The sequence below is a fragment of the Melopsittacus undulatus genome, chromosome 3 (genome assembly GCF_012275295.1).
Source record: "Melopsittacus undulatus isolate bMelUnd1 chromosome 3, bMelUnd1.mat.Z, whole genome shotgun sequence".
Classification (NCBI taxonomy): Eukaryota; Metazoa; Chordata; class Aves; order Psittaciformes; family Psittaculidae; genus Melopsittacus; species Melopsittacus undulatus.
This window is the reverse complement of record NC_047529.1, coordinates 38,466,356-38,487,559: the sequence shown is the minus strand read 5'-3', so window position 1 is coordinate 38,487,559 and position 21,204 is coordinate 38,466,356. Positions and strand designations below refer to the sequence as shown.

General features: G+C 36.1%; 1 protein-coding gene across 2 annotated transcripts in view; it reads left to right on the top strand.

The window, feature by feature from the left end:
• The first annotated feature begins 1,686 nt into the window (after nt 1–1,686).
• Nucleotides 1,687–21,204, top strand: part of COL21A1 (collagen type XXI alpha 1 chain) — a 77,136-nt gene continuing 57,618 nt past the window's right edge. The window contains exons 1-10 of one of the 2 annotated variants that reach the window (XM_031052661.2): nt 1,687–1,706; nt 3,357–3,474; nt 4,755–5,306; nt 7,129–7,297; nt 7,430–7,646; nt 10,982–11,155; nt 13,789–13,866; nt 16,518–16,526; nt 17,970–18,053; nt 20,200–20,254. In XM_031052661.2, the coding sequence (XP_030908521.2) occupies nt 1,704–1,706; nt 3,357–3,474; nt 4,755–5,306; nt 7,129–7,297; nt 7,430–7,646; nt 10,982–11,155; nt 13,789–13,866; nt 16,518–16,526; nt 17,970–18,053; nt 20,200–20,254 (1,459 nt within the window). In that variant the 5' untranslated portion in view covers nt 1,687–1,703. Of the gene's footprint in view, nt 1,707–3,356; nt 3,475–4,754; nt 5,307–7,128; nt 7,298–7,429; nt 7,647–10,981; nt 11,156–13,788; nt 13,867–16,517; nt 16,527–17,969; nt 18,054–20,199; nt 20,263–21,204 lie in introns of both variants that reach the window. The other variant, XM_005153190.3, reaches the window with a different exon arrangement.

Below are 21,204 nucleotides of genomic sequence, written 5' to 3'. Positions count from 1 at the left end.
AGAGCTGTGGCAGCAAGCAGGATCTTGGTGAACCTGCCTGACCTGAATTGCCCTTGCTTGTGGCACGAGGCACGTACAAGTTTCATGCTGTTCTTAAAATAATTTTATAGAGTCAATGTGCTGCTTTATTTGCAAAAAAAGCTGCAATATTAATGGTAGCAGTCCCTGTACTCTTTTTAGTGAAGACTGATACTGTGAAGTCACTAAGTTGCTGTGGCTTTTTTATTTTCCATTTACACAAATTCTATGAATGTTACATAAATAACCATTTAGACAGCCACAGATGGCAAACACCAACAATTAGTTAATGTATTGTTGTGATACTTTCCTCAGTCATCTTTTTCATAACTATATCAATTTATTCTTTGGTCTGGCTATTTTCTCAGAATTCTGGAAGATGTTAAAATCATACCCTTCCTGGCTTCCTTCTTAGGCAGTAACTAGCGATGGGAAGAAAGTGAAGGAACTCTTTATTTATTTATTTATTTATTCTTTATCAATATATTCTTTATCAGTGTGCACTTGCAGCCCAGAAAGCCAACTGTACCAAAAGGAGCGTGACCAGCAGGTCGAAGGAGGTGATGCTGCCTTTCCACTCTGCTCTCATGAGACCTCACTTGGAGTATTGTGTGCAGTTCTGGTGTCCTCAGCATAGGGTGGTGAGGTACTGGAATGGGTTGTCCAGGGAGGTTATGAATGCTCCATCCCTGGCAGTGTTCAAGACCAGGTTGGATGAAGCCTTGGGTGATACGGTTTAGTGTGAGGTGTCCCTGCCCATGGCAGGGGGGTTGGAACTAGATGATCTTGAGGTCCTTTCCAACCCTAACTATTCTATGATTCTGTGATTCTATGGAACTGTTGGAACAAGTCCAGAGGTGGGCCACAAGGATGATCAGGGGACTGGAGCACCTCCTGTATGAAGACAGGCTGAGAAAGTTGGGGCTGTTCAGCCTGGAGAAGAGAAGGCTGCATGGAGACCTTATAGCAGCCTTCCAGTATCTGAAGGGGGGCTATAGGGATGCTGGGGATGAGCTGTTCATTAGGGATTGTAGTGACAGGACAAGGGGTAACTGGTTTAAACTTAAACAGGGGAAGTTTAAATTGGATATAAGGAGGAAGTTCTTTGCTGTTAGGGTGATGAGGCACTGGATTGAGTTGCCCAGGGAAGTCATGAATGCTTCGCCCCTTGTGCTGCTCAAGGCCAGGTTGGATGAAACCTTGGGTTACATGATTTAGTGTGAGGTGTCCTTGCCCATGCAGGGGGGTTGGAACTAGATGATCTTGAGGTCCTTTCCAGCCCTAACTATTCTGTGATTCTATGATAATTTTTTCAGCCTTTTTTGGACGTTGTTGGTGGGAAGTATCCACAGGTTTTCTAGTTTGTTTGGGCCAGCATTGTGTTTTGTTTTTTTTTGATGTAAATCAGCTCTCTCTACAGTAGTCTGTTTTCTTTTTTTTTTTGAGCTAGAGGCTGACATTTTTGTGAAATTCTCAAAGAATGCAGTTGTCCTTCATTAGCTGTTCTCTATTCAAATTCTCCCATAGATTTAATTTCTTCGGTATTGCTCAATTTGGCATAGTGAGAGATGTGTTTTTCTCTTCAGTAAACACTTGCCATAAGAAAGACTGAAAGTGATTTTAAAATGATGACTCTTACAAACCATCAAGTTTAAAATAATCAATGTAAAATTTCCACTTCTACTATGGTAAGTTTTTATCATGTTTTACATGCCTATTACTCAATTTCATAGTTTAAACAGATCGTTTTTCAAGTAGCTGGAACAAGGAACTGTAACTTAATCTGTTTAAATGAAGTTGACATCCCAGTATTTGTGTTGAATCATTGAAGCAGTGTGTTTATACCTTATCCTATAGACCCCAGTGCTTCATCTGATTCTCACCCATTCGGATACAAGTTGTGTGAGTATGGTGTTGCCTTGGTTACCTTGCAATTATCTGTAATCTGAAGGTGCTATTTAATAACATAATAATTATGATTTTGCAGGATTAATTTTGGGGATTACATTAGGTAGGAATAGCATTTCCGGGAAATTGCCTTTTGTGAATTTCTTGAGGTTGTTTTAAGATTGGGGTTTTTTGTTGTTGGTTTTTTTTTTTTTTTTTTTTTTCCTTAAGGGAATGAGTGCTTTATAAACAGTGGAAAAAGCACAGCAGGTGACTGAAAAGCTAGAGTAAATCAACTTACTGATTTTGTGGCACATTTTCTATTTGGCAAATACAGACCATGAGTCTACCAGAAATGAACATGACATTGAAATTGCTACTTCTCTTCTTGTTATTGTCTTGCCCCCACAACTCTGTAATCCGTTTTCCCCTAAAAACATTTTTCTAAAATCATCATGTCAGATACATACAACTTTAAACAGAAAGATCTGTGTTTAATTGCTGTAGAATTTTGTTGCAGATAACAGCTTACTGGCTTCTTGATGGCTGCTCAGTATGTTATAGTGATTAAATGGCATTCTCTTCAATTTACTCACTTTGACTAGTCCTGGAAAATAAAATCGTTACTGATTTCCATTTACCTATTTCTTCTCTTAAGAGGTACTTACAATAGGCATGCTGAATTGTGTTTTGAGGTATTTTTAGAAATTAACATTTTCCAGCATTACAAAAGTTTTTGAACATCTGCCAGTGCCTTATCATTGTTAATGTGGTGAACACCTTTTCTACCCTGAAGAGTTCAAAATTAAAGATTAGCGGTATGAAAAGGAGAGACACACACAACTTTCAGTCACAGTTTAATTTGGTTGTGTGGTAAATATTTTCATTTGTATTTCACCTTTTTTAGGTGAGCGTGTAGGTAATTATGGTGTGGGCATAACTAAAGGTTTATGACTAGAAGAAAAAGATATGAAAAGGGAAGGAGTCTTGGCCTTATTCAAGGAAGGCATTTCAATTTTCAAGAACCTTAGTGATAAACTAATGTGTAGTAGATGAAGACTAAGATGATTGACAAAGCAAAGCTTGTAGAGAGAAGAAGAACATTTAGTCTTCTGGCTAAATGTAGAATACTTAGATTAGTGACCCTGACAGGTAGTTCTCTGTCCCTGGCTATATAAGCTACTCATGTATGTACCTAACAGAAGTATGTAAATATGCCATGGTGAAAACTTATCTTCTGCAGAAAGATGAGTGTTGTTGAATTTCGAATCTCATTTTGGGCTTGCATGCCTGACTCACACTTTTTTGGGGTCTTGGATCCATTGCAGGCTGGCCTTACATCTGGGCTTGCAGATTTGATTCAAAGTTGTTCCTCATACATAAGTTTAAAAAGCACAGAAGGCTGGATTTGTTTTGCAATATGACAACACTGTATTTTCTTTTTCATCTAGTTTAATCTCAAGACTGAAGATACAGTACAAATGGCACAGATCGTGACATTTTTTCAGATGCTATTCATTCTGCTACTTTGTGATTACACCTCAGCTGAAGATGGGGAAACAAGAGCTAGTAAGTCTTGATTTTTATATTTCACATAAAAGCAAATTCAAAGTGTCCCTTAAAATGAGAGTATCCATTTTCAGGTCCTCCTGCACACTTCTGTTGTGTTTTTTTCCATTATAATTTTGCTGATGAAAGTCGTGCAGTATATGATAAGAAACTTAAATATCTTATTTCTCCTTTAACAAAGAGAATATCTTTATTTCACTATGTGTCTAATAAATGCTCATGGGGCAGATGGAACTGTAAAGCTGCAGTCTTGATTTAACCAGAAGTGTCTGTAGGCAGATGTCAGGACAAGGCAAAGCTGTCCTTCCTGTGGTGGAGCTGCAGCCTTTCACAAAACAGAAAGCACAAATACACAGCAACCCCAATGATCCCATGGGATCAAAATTGTCTCTTCTGGTTTCGGCCATCTCTTTGGCACCTCATGTAGTAGTTATCTAATCTCCTTTTGTAGTCAATGGAAGGTGTTTCTTTCCCTTGGGAGTTATTCCCTCCATCTGACAACGTGTATGTGAGATGGATAGGACTGTCTTACAGAAATGCTTGTGTCAGTCCATGGCCTGTAGTTGGCAATTTAGTCTAAAAGTTCCATTTATAAGTGACTACATCTAGGGAGCTGAGTCCATGTCTGGATCATCATGCAGTTACACTATATTTGTTAAATTCTTGCATGATTTTATATTCTGGAGGTTGAGCTTGTTCATTGATCATTTTTCTCCTACTAAAATCAGAATATGCTACCAGCAACATTCTATCAAGACTCAGGATTTTATAATAGCTACTTCTGTAAGTGCCATGTGGCAGTGTCAGAAGGCAATTAAAAAACTTTTGTAAAAGGATTGGATATTACTGCTGAATTCTGGAGCATTCAGACTATAGTCTTCCTCTGCAGTGTACATGGTTTGCTAACAAAAATGGGTTTTCATGTATATCATCTCTGCAGACAAAGAGATATGGAAAAAAACCCAAATGTATTCCCCTCTGCTGATTGCATGAAATACAATTACCAGTTAAGGAACGGAATTCCAGAATTTTTCATCATCATTTCTGGTGATAATGTAGAACCAGAAAATGGTTTGGTTTTCAAATAACAAACTGGATTTGTGTGGCTTGCAGAAGCAGTCTTGTTTTCTTTGATAAATTCTGCTGATTTTTTTTTTTAATTGAATGTATTTGTCAGTTTTGATTCTACTCAAAACAATAATTGATATGAAAAATATTTCATGTGGAAGAAGAAGGTGGAAGAGTTCATTAAAGTATTTGTTTTGTTTCTTTTTTTAAAGGTTGCAGAACTGCTCCAGCAGATTTAGTTTTTATCTTAGATGGCTCTTACAGTGTTGGCCCAGAAAACTTCGAAATAATCAAAAGCTGGCTTGTCAATATTACAAGAAATTTTGACATAGGGCCAAAGTTTATTCAAGTTGGAGTCGTCCAGTACAGTGATTACCCTGTACTTGAAATTCCCCTTGGAACTCATGAATCCAATGAGAACCTTATCAGGGAAATGGAGTCAATACACTACTTGGGAGGAAATACAAGAACAGGAAGAGCTATTCAGTTTGCCTATGACCATCTTTTTGCAAAATCTTCAAGATTTTTAACAAAAATAGCAGTTGTTCTCACTGATGGAAAGTCTCAAGATGAAGTAAAGGATGTAGCAGCAGAAGCAAGAAAAAATAAAATCACTTTGTTTGCTATTGGCGTTGGCTCAGAAATTGAGGAGGACGAACTTAAAGCTATTGCCAACAAGCCGTCATCAACTTATGTATTTTATGTTGAAGATTATATTGCAATATCAAGAATTAAAGAAGTTATAAAGCAGAAACTCTGTGAAGGTAAGTAATGGAGTATAAATATTTTAGGTGTTCAGAATATAGTCCTATACTCATATTTCCTTATTTCATAAGCAGAATGTGTTATTATTGTAACCTAAGACACTTGATAATCTTTACTACCATCTTCAATTTTGTTCTTGTTTGCAGAAATCACTTCAAAATATTATTTTATCCATGAAACCAAGAGGTATATTTGGGAAAGTTATGGTGCTTTAACACAGTGTGCATTCAATTTCAGCATGTAGGATTATGTTCTAAACCCCCAATCTTTTTGCATTGATAAAATTTAGAAACCCTAAAATAGTTGAGCAATTCTCGTAGTGCTGAGAATATAGGGCTTACATTGTTCTTTTCCTGGGTGTGACTGATACTGATCCACAATCTAGCATTTCTTCTTGACAACAGAGAAGACAGCCTATCATTACAAGCAGGAGTTCTTCAGCTAGTATTTGTAAAAAAAAACCATAAAAAAAACTTTGGCAAAAGTGCCTGGATTTGTAACAATCTGTTATGATCTTTTTGAGAAGGATTTTATAGAAGAATTAGCCAAGACCAACATTGTAAAATGACTTTTTAGCTTTAGAATGCTAGCAGCATTACAGCATGGAGTTCGCTGATAATTTTGTGAAACAATGGCTTTCCATATATACAAAAAACATAGCAAATTGCTTCTAAAATATATCACTCAGAAGGACTCTGTGATACAGTGAATCTTTATCAATGCTATTTTGTACATGTTTTATCACCAAGAATTGCTGCAAGTTAAATTTCAGTTGTACCGTATTTCTGCACTTACTAAGAATGAAAAACAATTTTTGTTTGCTGTCACTTTGAGAATGGAGTTCATTGAAAAAATATGGTGATACTTATGCTGAGGATAATAGTGTTTATTCCTCGCTACACTTAAGGAAATCATAATAATTCCTTGTGGCTGATGTAGCAAGGTGGTCAGTCCAAAAATTAAATCAACTTAGTGAAGCTAAATTCCTTAACAGAACCACATGCAGGGAGAAACTCCCCAAGTACAATATTTTCTTTAAATAAAGTTTAGAAATGACATTACATTTCATCAAGATGGATTTTCTGCTTTCAGAATTAACTAGTATCCTTTGAAATTCAGCTGTGGTATTTGACACGACTCTCACATCAGTAATCTGCAAATGTTGACTACATACACGAAAATGTACTTACTGTTTAAGTGACCCTTTGCTTGCAGTCTCTTCTGTCATGCTCTTTACTCGTGTTAGCATTGAGAAGCCTCTCTCAAAGAGTGATCAAAGCCAGCTGACAGCTTCATTTCTACCCAGAATGTCTTTAGCAGGTGAACTGAAAGACTAGTAAAATGGAAATTTTATATTTGAGTGGTGTTTTATTCATATTGTTAAGATTCATATTGACTCGGAAGAGGAAGTTCCATGAGGGCAAAGCAGCAATGAGTTGATCAACCCTGGTTTTTAATCTGGGGGGATTCTGGATGAATTTAAATTGTTAGTGCATTGTAGAAATTAAGTTCTGTGACTTTTTAGCATTTTGAAACCATAGAATTATAGAAATTAAATTCATTTTTTTATTAGTCAGATACAGTAATATCTTTCAACTACAGAGTAACGATTCAAAATATTATGTGAATGTAATTGCGGTAAAATATGACAGCTCAGTGTTCTTGTTTCATGTCTCAGGGGATTCTGCATGTCACTTCTCTCACACTTGAGAGAACTGGTAGTTCTCAATTCTAATTCCTTAAAATGCAAAAAAATAGGTAAATGGGAAGATGTATCTAAAGTAATATTTTTGTGCTGTATTTGCATTTGTTACTTTGCAGAATCTGTTTGTCCGACAAGAATTCCAGTGGCAGCTCGAGATGAAAAAGGATTTGACATTCTTGTAGGATTAGGTGTGAAGAAAAAGGTTAAAAAGAGAATTCAAATACCAAGCACTAATGCAAAAGCTTTTGAAGTAACCTCACGTGTTGACCTGTCAGAATTGACAAGGTATTTAAATTTGTAAATACACTTGTAAATTTAGTATGATTATTTCTTTTTGTTTGCTTAAAGTGAGATTTATTTTAAGATTTGTACTTATGTTCAAGTACTGTCTTTTTGTTCCCCTTCATCCTTATTTAGAAATGTGTTTCCAGAAGGTCTGCCTCCATCCTATGTGTTTGTTTCCACTCAAAGATTTAAAGTAAAAAAGACATGGGATTTGTGGAGAATTCTCAGTCTGGATAAGAGACCACAAATAGCAGTCACTGTTAATGGCGAAGAGAAAACATTATCATTCACTACAACAAGTTTAATAAATGGCACACAAGTTATTACCTTTGCTGCACCTGCTGTAAAGGTAAGGAGTAAGTAATTATTCTGGAATACTCACTGGAGTACACATTAGTCCTTTGCCCTTTATGTTTTTTTGAAAATACATAGTCCTTTTTTTGGCTGCTTGGGCATTTAAAAACAGATTGGAGGAGCTTTATTCATATTTCCAGAGTGTCCATGGTGATCATGACTGTAAATGCTTTGCAGGTGCTTTCTACTCAGTAGTTTCCAGCAGGTAATTATCAGAAGATTACAGAGATGTATTTTGACACAGCTCTTTGTTTACCATAGAAAACACTGGAAAGTGTTTTGGTAAAGTGTATTCTATGGTTTCAAAACACTGGAAAGTGTTTTCTGCCTTTGATACGGAGACTAGGAAATGCCGATGAAAACAGTTCATTTATAGAGGGAGATTTTGTTAAGCATCTAGATTTCTTGATAATGCACAATGACCAAAGTTACTTTCTTCTCCAGAAGAGTTAATGCAAGTTTACAAAAAAGACAGTTCGATCTGGATTTCTCTAGTTCTCCTGATAAAAAATTCCTTTCGGCCCCTATTTTTCTCATACAAGGGATTCCCTCCTTTGTGCAAACCAATTTTATTGTCTTCTAATGTAATCTGAAGGTTCTCGTTCAATCTTTCTTCAGTAAGAGTGGTGTCCCTCAGGGATCGGTGTTGGGACCAGTTTTGTTCAACATCTCTGTCATTGACATGGACAGTGGGTTTGAGTTGCTGATGACACCAAGCTGTGTGGTTCTGTTGATAAGCTGAAGGGAAGGAATGCCATCCAGAGGGACCTTGACACGCTTGTACAGTGGGCTGATGCCAGCCTTATGAAGTTTAACCATGCCAATTCCAAGGTTCTACACCTGGGTTGGAGCAATCCTGGGCACAGCTACAGGTTGGGCAAAAAAGAAATTCATGGTAGTCCTGTGGAGAAGGACTTGGGGGTGTTGGTCAATGAGAAAATGAACATGAGCCAGCAGTGTGCGCTTACAGCCCAGAAAGCCAACCATATTCTGGGCTGCATCAAAAGGAGCGTGACCAGCAGAGCAAAGGAGGTGATCCTGCCCCTCTACTCTGCTCTTGTGAGACCTCACTTGGAGTATTGTGTGCAGTTCTGGTGCCCTCAACACAAAAAGGACATGGAACTGTTGGAACAAGTCCAGAGGAGGGCCATGAGGATGATCAGGGTACTGGAGCACCTCCTGTATGAAGACAGGCTGAGAAAGTTGGGGCTGTTCAGCCTGGAGAAGAGAAGGCTGCATGGAGACCTCATAGCAGCCTTCCAGTATCTGAAGGGGGCCTACAGGGATGCTGATGAGGGACTCTTCATTAGAGACAGTAGTGATAGGACAAGGGGTAAAGGGTTGAACCTTAAACAGCAGAGGTTTAGATTGGATATAAGGAAGAAATTCTTTACTGTGGTGGTGGTGAGGCACTGGAATGGGTTGCCCAGAGAGGTTGTGAATGCTCCATCCCTGGCAGTGTTCAAGACCAGGTTGGATGAAGCCTTGGGTGATATGGTTTAGTGTGAGGTGTCCCTGCCCATGGCAGGGGGGTTGGAACTAGATGATCTTGAGGTCCTTTCCACCCCTAGCTATTCTATGATTCTATGATTCTAAGTGTCTCAGTTGCAGGTGAGGCAAGAGGGCACAAGACTGCATGTCTCTACTCCTGCATTTGTAGCAGTATAGGAATGTGCAGCCCAGAGATCCCCATTCCTACTGCAGATAGTATTGCTTAAGTGGGATGCTTCAGCAGACAAAAGTGTGGGAAACACCTACCACTGGGGCCCTTAATAGCCAAGTGGTCTCAGTTTTTCTGAGAAGTGGTGGCCTGCATTTGAATCCTTCCTCCAAATCAGGTGGAAGGAATTTGAACTATAAATCCTCAGAGAAGGAAGGACTCCTATTCAAGAGGTCTTAACTACTAAACTTTTGCTAGGGAGAGCTATTTCACTGAGTTATTGAATGGAAAATTTTAATTTTTCTTTACAAATTTCCTCTGCCTTTTTATACTTATTTGTAGATTATTTGTTTAATTAATTTTTAAGAAAGCACCATTTGCAATTTTGATTTACTGGAAAGTGTTAGAAATTTTAGAAAATTTCAAGTAAATTCAAAAATCTGTATTTGTCTGTTTCTTGCAGCTCCAGTGACAAATCAGTCTTATTCTTGCAGTCCCAGGTATTCATGAACTTCATTCACCATGAGAAGAAGACTTTTTCTTTCTTCCTTTCTTTCTGTTTTTTATTTTTGTGTTTCTCCATGCTTGCATTGCTGTTATGGATAACAATAATTTTATACCCTTTTTAGAGTTGTATGTCTGCAAACACATCATAAATGTCATTGTGTTTTTAATGAAACTTTTTATTTAATAAAGTTCCATAATAATTTATCTGTTTTACTCAGGAAAATTTGAAACGTTATCTGTTCTGACCTGTTTATTTTATCTTGTAATGAGAGCCATTGTAAATAAATAACCCCCCAATCTACAAATGAAAATAAAATAGAAACAGTGGTCCTGTGTAAGGGTGTGTGCTATTAAGTGGGTAATCTTAATTTCTGTTTATGTCTGCAAAAGGCAACAAAGATAGATAATGCTGAAAGTTATATGTTTTAGTTTACTCTTATGTATACCAGTTTAGTTTTGGATTAATCTCTATTAAATTTAGCTGTATAAAAGATAAGCATCTAGTCTAGACTAGGCTGAAGAGGTAGGTTGTATTTGAAATTAATAGATCAGCTCAAGAAGAAGGCATGTTGAATTTAATTTTTGAGGTAGGTTGAGGTATCTTTCATTTTCTAGCACCTTTAGAACTATGCTATTTGTTTAAATCTTGAGCTTTAGAAATTTGATGTTTGTGAGATGATTAATGTAATATTTATTCATTTCAATATGGTGATTCTTTCTGACAATATCATGTCTGTGGTCTTATTTTTTTTTCCATACGAGGTTAAGTAGAAAGACTTTTAAGTAACAATTTGTTTCACCATGATTTAAGATCTGAAGTGTTCAAGACATTATACTGTTGCTGAAAAAAATGCTTCTGGCTTCTTATTTTTAGCAAACACATGTTTGTGCATGTTCCAGATGATAAACTGAAAAAAAAATCTATGTGAGTTTAATTCCTATTTCAGTGTTATTTTTTTATAATTAACAAATATTGTCTCCTCAATTACGATATTACTTGGCAAATACTTTTTGCCTATACAGGTTACAAAATTTTTTGTATGATAAAACCTGGAACATTGATCATCTCAACCACTAACAGTAGTTTTAGTGCTGAAATGCAGTTTTATCCTTATTTAAATTGAAGACATTTTGTTTTAAACAATTCTGTTTTCTTTTCTTAGACATTGTTTGATGAAGGCTGGCACCAACTTCGTCTCTTAGTAACAGAAGACTCTGTAACTTTGTATATAGATGGCCAAGAAATTGAAACAAAGCCATTGCATCCTGTTTTAGGTATTTACATCAGTGGCCTAACCCAAATAGGAAAGTATTCTGGAAAGGAAGAAACTGTACAGGTAAGCATATGCTAAACCCTCAATAATAATGAAATTCTACTGTAGGTTAACACTGCATTAGTGCCTTCTGTTTTCTTGAACTTACTCTTCTAATTTACACTGGGCTGAAATTTAATATACAAAATTTTAATAGTTAAAAGGGAACATAGTGACAAGGAGACTCAGCACATTCTGTCTACTGGGTGCTTAACTGGCCTCACTGATTTCAAGGGGCATTCAATTTTCACTGAAACAAATCTGATGGGGTGTAGTCCCCTGAATTTGGGAAACAGTGCCTCAAAGCAAGGATTTCTTCTGTTCTTGGCATTGCATATTATTTCCTTCCATCAGTATACGGATTATGCTGGAAAACAGGGAGAGAACAGAATTTTGATGAAGTTTCTTTCTCATCATTAGCTGTCAGAAAAGTACTATCACTCTGTTTCTGTCAGACTGCAAATATTTGATACTCAAACTGTCACTGATTCGGCTGTGCTGGAAACTCCCCCTGAAAACCCTTCACCAAGGATCTCCTCTATTCTTTTGCCTTCAGCTCTTTGCAGACACCAAAAAGCTGGTTAAAACTTCAGGCCGTGTTGGTAAAGGCTGCATAGGCCAGTAGTGAAGACTATTATGTTGACAGTGTTCTAGATGCTGGTGAAATAGATAATTTTCTTATAACAATGTGGTAATGACTAATTAGACTGATAGTAATAACTAATTAGACTGATAGTAATGGTAACAATACTAAGAAATACTGAATTACATAATTAGGTATTCTTTTTAGTTATTTTAAAAGTATGCTTTTTTTGTACACTCATTTCATGATCTGTACTGCTACTATTAAAATATATTAATGTTCTTTACATCATCTTCAAGAACTCTCTTCAGATGTCTTTACTTAGATGCTCCTGAATTTTATGTATTTGTAGCCAGGATTCAATTCTATTATTATCATATTCTTAAAGTGTGCATAGGAACTTGGATGATGCACTGTGTGTGTGACTCAGCATTTCTGGTAGTGACATTGTCTGTATACTGAAGTACCCCTTTGTGAAAACTACTGAATGTTTGTCACAGATTTCTAATGGGACTTCAAGCACTTACAAGCAAAGTAGAGATTTCAGAATTGTACTCCATTGTCTCATGCATTTTCTCTGTGCAGGACAATCCCATTTTCATAGTTTTGTGCATTCTAGGATTAGAGGGTTAGTTATTTGGTTTTGTTGTGCTTTATATTTTCTCTTAAGTCACTGCAGAAGTGGGACTTTTATAGATTCCCAGTAATATGGTTACTGAGTTAGAGGATGTTAGTAGCTAGACATGTTATCTAAAATAAAAGCATTTTAGGAATGTGGAATTGTATGAGAGCCACATCTGATAGTGGACAAGAAGAAAAGTAGAAAATCTGCCTCAGGTTGCAATTTTATGTTTCCAGATGATTTTTATAATCTAAAAAACATATTTCATTTCTCCACTTTCTCAGTCTGTGATGCATTCTGCAAAGCATTAACATTTAAACTTTGCCAGGATATTTCTATTCAAACTATTATTATAGAGAAATATTTTAAAGAACCTGCGTACCACTTTCATATGAAAATGCATACATACTTTCAATGAAAAGCAATTTGGAAACCCTTAAAGAAACAAATACCTTGAAGTTGGATGCAAAGTATGATACAAGAATATATTTGAGAGATTCTTTGGTGAACATTCATTCTCTTTCTGTGCTCTGATTCAGATGTTTTCCAGCGATATTTTGCAGGTGTTCTTGATTTAATTAAGATCTCACTGGCTGCAGTGCTTGCCAGTATAGTGATGATGAACTTGTGAACATACTGAAGTATTGTGAATTGTAGACAGTTTAAATTTGAAAATACATATCAGTAGGCATGGTATTAACAGACTCCATTTTCTGTGCTTTCCCTGCTCCAGCTTGTAGCTATGATTTCATGAGTGTAATCGCTTTTTTCTCTTTGGATTAAAGGTGATTTATGCTAGAAAAGTTATCTTCAGTGGTATAATTTTTTTTAATACAGCTGTAGAACAGAATGACACAAACTTCTGCTTACCTGATGCCAGTGTTTTTCCTGGTTGCCTTTTAAAGCTTTACGTTATACAGCTGAACTCCAAATGAAATTATTCAAGCATCAGGGATGCCTTCTGATGCTTCACTAAAATTTACTAATCTTACATCTAGTAGAGACTGGTCAGTGTAGAAACATCTTCCAAGGACTCTTAAGGTAAAATGGGAAAGGTTGGTTTTGCCTCTGCTGTTGTAACTTGTTTCACTGTTATTTTGGCAGCCAGTGTAATTCGTGCTGTGCATGTTTGGACTTATTGCCAAGGATTAAGGGGGTAATTTCTATTATTTTAAAAACAAAAATCTTTGATTAATTATATTTCTTTAAATAACGCTGTTACAGAATGTTCAATTGGTTGCATACAATAATCATTGTAAATAGTCTGACAAAAAATGTTTCTACATCTTTAATTTTTAACTGGAGAGGGGACACAGAGCTTCCAATTTCTCTTTCTTTTTAATATTTTGCTCATTTGTTCTATACTTGTGGAAGAAGAGTATAGTTTAACTGAAGTTAATGTCAGACAATGAATACTTTCTCTAGAAATGTCTTTCATGTTTTGAATTATAGTTTGATGTACAAAAACTGCGAATCTACTGTGACCCAGAGCAAAATAATCGAGAAACAATCTGTGAGATCCCGGGATTTGTGAGTATGATAAATGAACTACTTGGCATTTTTTAGAAATCACTGTTTAATGCTGACTCAGTGGATTCATAAAATAAGTAATGGTACTTTGATTCAGCTGGTGCAAACAAATGCTTGTTGCATGTTCAATATCAAGTGATGCAGAACTTGTGTGCTTTCAGCATTATTTTTTCACAAATATATTTTAGAAGTTTTTTTAACTTAGATATTTGTTGGTAGAAATTTGACTGCATTATACAAGGATCTTGGAATCTTCTGTTACAGTTTAAGGTTTAAAGTGCTTTAAGTTAAGAAAACTACTAGGTTGCAGCAGGATAAAATACTTTAAATATTACTTTTTAACTTACCTGATATAGTTCTTGCTACTTGTCAGGTAATTTAATACCTGATTATTTTTAATATAATCAACAAACCTATATTTTTAAGTCACTTTTTCCTATCAGAAGTATCTGTAAATATCCCATTAAAGTTGCCAAAATTTCATGAAGTATATTGTAGATAAGATGAAAATAAAATCAGGATTTTATGATTCATGTGCACAATTAGGAAGCTTATGGGGATCCATCCACCCTTTGGATGCCCTCTTACTTGCAGTTAATTGTACAATGAAATACATAACACATGCAAACAGATTTGGAAACTGTTCATGACACAGGGTGTGGGCCAGATTTTTCAAAAGTATTCAGCTCCCATGTCAAAATATAATCATATAATATAATATGATATAATATAATATAATATTATTTTCTATATACAGTTTCATTAAAAATGTCCTCCTTTGTTTGTTGTCTAAAACAAGCTAGGCTAAAGATAATCAGACACCATTGTCTTATTTTGTAAATCCATATTCTTCGTGTTATCTGAAGGTGGCCTACAGGGATGCTGATGAGGGACTCTTCATTAGAGACAGTCGTGATAGGACAAGGGGTAACGGGTTGAAACTTAAACAGCAGAGGTTTAGACTGGATATAAGGAAGAAATTCTTTACTGTTAGGGTGGTAAGGTACTGGAATGGGTTGCCCAGGGAGGTAGTGAATGCTCCATCCCTGGCAGTGTTCAAGACCAGGTTGGATAAAGCCTTGGGTGATATGGTTTAATGTGAGTTGTCCCTGCCCATGGCAGGGGGGTTGGAACTAGATGATCTTAAGGTCCTTTCCAATCCTAACTATTCTATGATTCTATGATTTATCATTAGGTCCATTTAGCCAGTTTGACAAAAGAACCTGTAAATCTTCAACATCCAGATGCATTATTTCTTTTGTCAGACTTGCCCAGAAACCCGGCTAGTCTGTTTTTCTTCTTCTATTTATTTGTATCTGTTACAGTCAGCACCCTTATTAGGGCTTTTCAAAACTTGCTGCTTTCATTGAAGTAACAAGTAGGTGGGTGAATTATTAGCTGTTCTGAAATCTGTGTGTATCAAGAACTAATGGGTTCAGAAATGCTTTTGTGAAGTTAGCTTTAAATCCTGAAGTAAATTTAGTATTTGTCTATTTAACTCCACCATGTTATCTTTTTATTCTTTACAAAATAGAAGTAGGCTTTAAAAGTAAACAAATGAAAGAAATTTTTGCACAAAGAAATTAAACACTAGAAGGTCTATCCTGCTCTGCATTCTCTGTGATTTGGCAAGAAGTCCAAGGAAAAAGATTGCTTTTTGCCAGCTTAGTTTCACTTGCTGTTGTTGTGAATTAAGTTTGGACTTTACCCATGAAATTCTGGACTCTGTCAGAAAATAAAAATGTTGAATGATCTCTAAAGAGGAATATGTGGTTTGTGAGGGTATTCTGTCAAAGTGCAGTTGTGTCAAAGCTGCTGAAATAAGCAGGGGCTGTATGTACTAATTACAGCCTGAATTCATCCCCTTTCCTGAAGATACATGGTTCCACATTAATTTTAAACTCCCAGTATGATCTGTGGAGGAAGATAACCTTCTCTAGAGGTTGCCCAAGTTAAAAATTGAATACAGAGGAAGCTGTCTCTCTCCATAGGACTGTGTATGAAGTCTGTGGGGACTCTGAATTAGAAAGCTTCTGTACACAGTGCAGCTAATGGTGCCTACTAAACCATTAAGACAGACAATTTCATGGTCAGTATGCTGAAATATTTGGGGATGGATTGTTCAGTGGCATTGCAGATATTGGGAAACTCAATTCAGCTAATAGCAGAGTCTAACACACTCACAGAGGAACATGAGAAAAAGCTGGCCTTGCCTCTGCTGCTGTGTTTTCCCAGATGCAGGATTTAGGCAGAGATCAGAGATTTTAGAAGTATTTTGGTACATTCTCTGATATGAATGAGTAAGCAGAGGAGATTTTTTTACGAGGTTACTACTGGCAGAAGGTTTGACCCAAATCTAAACATGTTGTGTGTAAATATTTACATGGTTCAGTATGAATTCTAGTTTTGTCATTGCCTTTTAAAAATTGCTACTGGTAACTTCAGTTGAAAGACCCTTAAATTAAATGAACTAGAAATTCATGTATATTGAGAGCAGCTGCACTGAAGTCTGAGTCTAAAATTCTAAATTATAATTCCTTGACAGCTGCAGCCCTAAATTTATTATTGGTTTTGGTAGTGTTTACAAATGAATGGCTTTTGCTTATTACAAATATTGCCGTACTCTTAAACTGTGTTTCTTTTTGTTTCAGAATGGAGAGGTAGGCTCAATCATAAACTGCTCAAACTCAATTTAAGGTAGTATTTGACTTTATATAAACTTATTCTAGGGAATTTACACTTGGTTTTGAAAAGAGGACAGAGGTTTGCTAAGCTTCGAACAGCTGGGTTTTCATTAGTTGAACTCTAGTCAATAGACAAATTAAAAATCAGTTTTATGAAGAAACCCACATTTATTATAATAAATGATCTGATATTTTTTCCCAGTTCAATTCAGTTTCTCTAATTTGCAAGGGTGGGTGTTGTTGCAAAATGAATGGGGATACGCACAGTCAGGTAGCTGCTACCTGCATCATGCTAAAGGGAGCTTGTTTGGAGGCTTGATATGATAGCTTCCCTAAACATCTTCTTGGTCCCCTAGTCTCCACTTGGTTCAGTTGCAAAGGAAACTTGGATTTGTGTTTTGATCTATCATTTGACCCTGAGAAAGAACTGCATTCAGAGAGCATTATGAAAAAATCTGCATTATTTCAGAAAATATGATTAAAATGTTCTAGAAAGTGTTTTAGATAATACATAAAAAAGTCTACTTTTTGTATCTTGTGTTCTCAAATCTTGCCTTTGATAGCTGTAAGAAAAATACATTTAATATAGATGCATGTAAATTTGGGTGCTTGAGCTGGGGCTGATGGAATTTGATCTAATAGTTCTCCTCTCACCTGCCTTGGCAAAACACTGAGGTTTCACGTGGTCTTAGTGATGAGAAGTAAATACCTAAAACAGTCATAAAAAGTATCTCTAGAGGGTGATTTGGTCTGTCAAGGTTTAGTGTTTACTGCTGTTTATGTAGGGAGCATAGTTTGGAGAAGGTCATCTAGTGATCTGTGGAAGATGGGCACCCTGGGAGCCAGGACTAGTGACTTGCAGGAGTTGGACATAGCAGCCATGTCCCACCTTTCCTTTGGTAGCTTCCTATCTGGGACACATGCCCAGGAGGTAGGAGACTTTGACTTTAAGTTATTTTCAAGCTTGCTACACATGATAGCATGCCCATCAATTGTGATCATTATGCTCTTCATAACATTTATTAGATACTTTTTACAAACTTCAGTTAAGCAGTTATATTTGATAACTGATCACACTTCAAGTGATTAATATCAGTTAGTTTAAGAGAAGAATCTTGCATGTTGCCAGGTTTAAAGTTATCAAACTGTGTGACAAAATACTTGTGAAAAAGCAAATAGAGTTTCAGATATCAGCCCAGTATCAGTGCTTAAAATTTTATTTGTTTTTATTCTGGATAAAATGATGAATTCATGTATGCAAATTCAGGGCAATATTCAGGTAAGCAGAAGTTCCACTGGAACAAAGGAGACAGAGGCAGGACTTACACAACTAAAGGAAAATTGGTTTCATGTGATGTTATGATACATTTGTCGAATGCTTTTCTCATGTGTATTGATGGCTGGTTTCACTCTTGGTAGTGCATGAATGGTCCTAGTGATGTAGGCTCAACACCTGCCCCCTGCATATGCCCACCAGGAAAACAAGGACCTCCAGGCCCCAAAGTAAGTTTCCATTCCGTCTTGTTGAGCATACATGATATTTTTATTTTATTTTATTTATTTTTTTAAATTTTATTTTAATTATATTTTATTTTATTTTACTTCATTTGATTTGATTTGATTTTTAAATCTTTTTCTTGTCCTGTTTATCTTGGCCAGTCACAGACAGATTAAAAAAGTAGTGGACAAATTCTCCTGCTTCTGGTTTCCAGTGCATGAATATAGTGATTAGAATCCTCAAGGCCATGTTGTGGTGCCATAAATCATAGTAACACAAAGGTATCTTATTTTTTAAGGAAAATGTTCATGGATTTAAAATCCTTGTTTCTTTGCACTTCAGCATGGAATGGTTTTCTAATGGAAGTTTTAATGCAGCCGGTTTTTCACCTTCTTTAACAAAGAATGGACTAGATGCTTACTGGTTGAGCTCCACCTTTGCTGTTCTGATGACTGTCTTGAATGTTGGTGGAGGACTGAGAAACAGACTTGAGTGTCAGATGTCTGACGTGGCAAACTGAAATCCCTAGAACTTTGCTGTATTATCTTTCTCAATAACTGTACCCAGCAGTACTTGCAGAGTGACTAGCTTGCCTTACAAGGGTGGACAAGAAATTGCCAAACTGCTCTCGTTAAACAAATTGTTAAAGAACCTCTACTCTCATCTAAGGGGTTAACAGTCTGTTGCAGCAACATCAGCTCAGAGGGAGTTTTGCTATAATGGTAAGGGTAACTATAATCGGGGAACTGGAATCCACAAGATGGAGGTTATTTCATATGATGGAATTTTTGTGGTCTTTTACCTCTTTTTCTCTTTAGCATATTAGAAAAAAAAAGAGAGAGAAGCAAGTATTTATCATTTAAAAAAACTTAAAGCCACATCCTGTAAAGTATAAAGGAGTATAAAATTTCAGAAAATTGTATAGGTAATTTTAGCAGTATGTCTTAACTTCTGAATACCTGACTTTGGAGCTGTATAAATTTAAACTTAATTTGTGTATTTGTGATACTAATCGAGTACGATAAAATTAATTAAATTAAAACAATTAAAAAATACAGGTAACTTATCTTTTAACATTTTCAAGTTAAAGGCATAACATTTCATAGTTTAGATAGTATATTTGAAAGCAGTTTTATTTCTGCTCTAATTTCAAACCTGGACTTCTTAATTTGAACAATAATAATTCTGGATAACCTGTTATGCTTTTCTAAAGAGCCATTATTCTATATCCTTTTTTTCATTTAGTTCAGCATTACATTTCTGTGGTTTATATGTGAAAACATGTTTTTTCATAGTCATATTGAAAGCTAGTTTTGTATCCTGTTTATAACAATTCTGCAGCTTTAACTGACCTATGGGGCTGTTGATGGTTCAGGTTGAAGAACATAGCACCTGCTTAATGCTCCTGTAGAAGTAAAATGTTAGCATAGATCAACTCTCACTGGATTTTGCTGGGCTTAAATTAAGTCTGTTGGTAAAATAAACAGAGAACTTGGATACCTTCAGAGGATATATGGAGGTGGAAGTTAAGTTCCTGCTTTCTTGCCATAAACACGAAGCCTGGGGAACTGATTTTTCTTTTCATTTAATATGGTCATAACAGTGGCTATCAAAATAACTGCAAAAGGCTTATAAGAAGAACCCTAGTGGATTATATATACATATATATATATATTTAGAGAGAAATAAGTATGTAGAGAGGAGTTTAGTATTTAGCAGGTTTTGATCCTGGTTCCTGCCTTTCCAGTGCTTTTGCTTTAAGAGCCAAAGCAGATGAGAGTTTTCTTCAGAGTAGAACTACAAGATTAACAAGGGTTTAATAACTGTTTTTTAATCTGTTTGGTCAAAAGTGGTTTTATTTCTGTTCAGATGTTAAAAAGCTTGAAAGCATTTGAGGTGCTGGGCCATACTTGTGCTGTGACTGAGTGTGAGCTCGTTTCTCCAAGTTCTGCCCAAGAAGTTAGGGAGAATTTTCCCAGGGAGGGGGTTACATGATCTGTTCTTTTTTGCTGTAGGAATTATTCCTCAATACCAGGTACGGGGGCTTGCAACCACTGTTTTGTGGAATTTATCAGGGCAAAGGTTGCTCTATGCTAATTTTAAAATGCTCTTTTATATCTGTTGAGTGTTAACATATTTGCTTCTCCATAGGGTGACCCTGGGCAGCCTGGGAATCATGGTTATCCTGGGCAGCCTGGTCCAGATGGTAAGCCTGTGAGTACTAAAAACTTAGTCATATATTGTAAATGCAAAACTAACAGAGAAAATGCATAATACCTGATTTTCAAATTTAGATGATTTTGTATCCATTCTTTGAAACTGTGGATATCGCTCGAGCACTATCTGAATGTAACAGTTCTATGAAGATGTTATTCATAGTGTTTTTGTTTCAAGCTAAAATATTGTAAATATGACAGCATGAGTTAGACACTGTTGCATAGCAGAGAACAGGCTATGAGAGCTCCTGTTAGTCTTTGCATCAGTTTGCAGCAGTTATCATCTGACCTTCAGTTTTTACTACTTTTTGCGTTAGAAGGCACTTTCAGGCAGATATAATCCTGCCTAGTTTAGGGATTGCGTCTCATGTTTAATATGGGTTCATTTAATTTCTTTTTAGGCTGCCACAAGTAGTCCATCAAAGTATGTATATATGTATATACAATGTTAAGGACAAACACGTTTTGCAGTTCTAAACATGTGTTAAAACATACATAATAATAGTGCCTTTATTTTTCTCTTATCCTCGGCTTTATTTTTTAACCTGGCATTTCATTATTAGGGATGATAAAGACTGGAAGTAGATGAATAACATATGTCCCTAAAAAAAACCCTGCATATTTGGCAATGGCTTGTCTGGTCGTGGTTACCATTTTTTATTGTAATAAAATTGTAATAAAAGCAGAGAAGTAGATAAAAATAGCCTAAGGTTTCATTAAAAAGTAGATTAGATCTCTGAATCTGATTGGAAGCCTCTAAGATATTGACAGCCAAGCTTCCCTGTTGAGTAAGGTTTTGTTAACAGACTGCAGTCTGTATCACCAAAGTGGTGGTGTGTATCTGCGTTAAGAGAAGGCAGGCCAAAAGCTATGAGACATGACCACCCATGTTTCTAAGAATGTGGCTTCTGATGTTGCTTAGTGTTCTTTAGAAGCTATT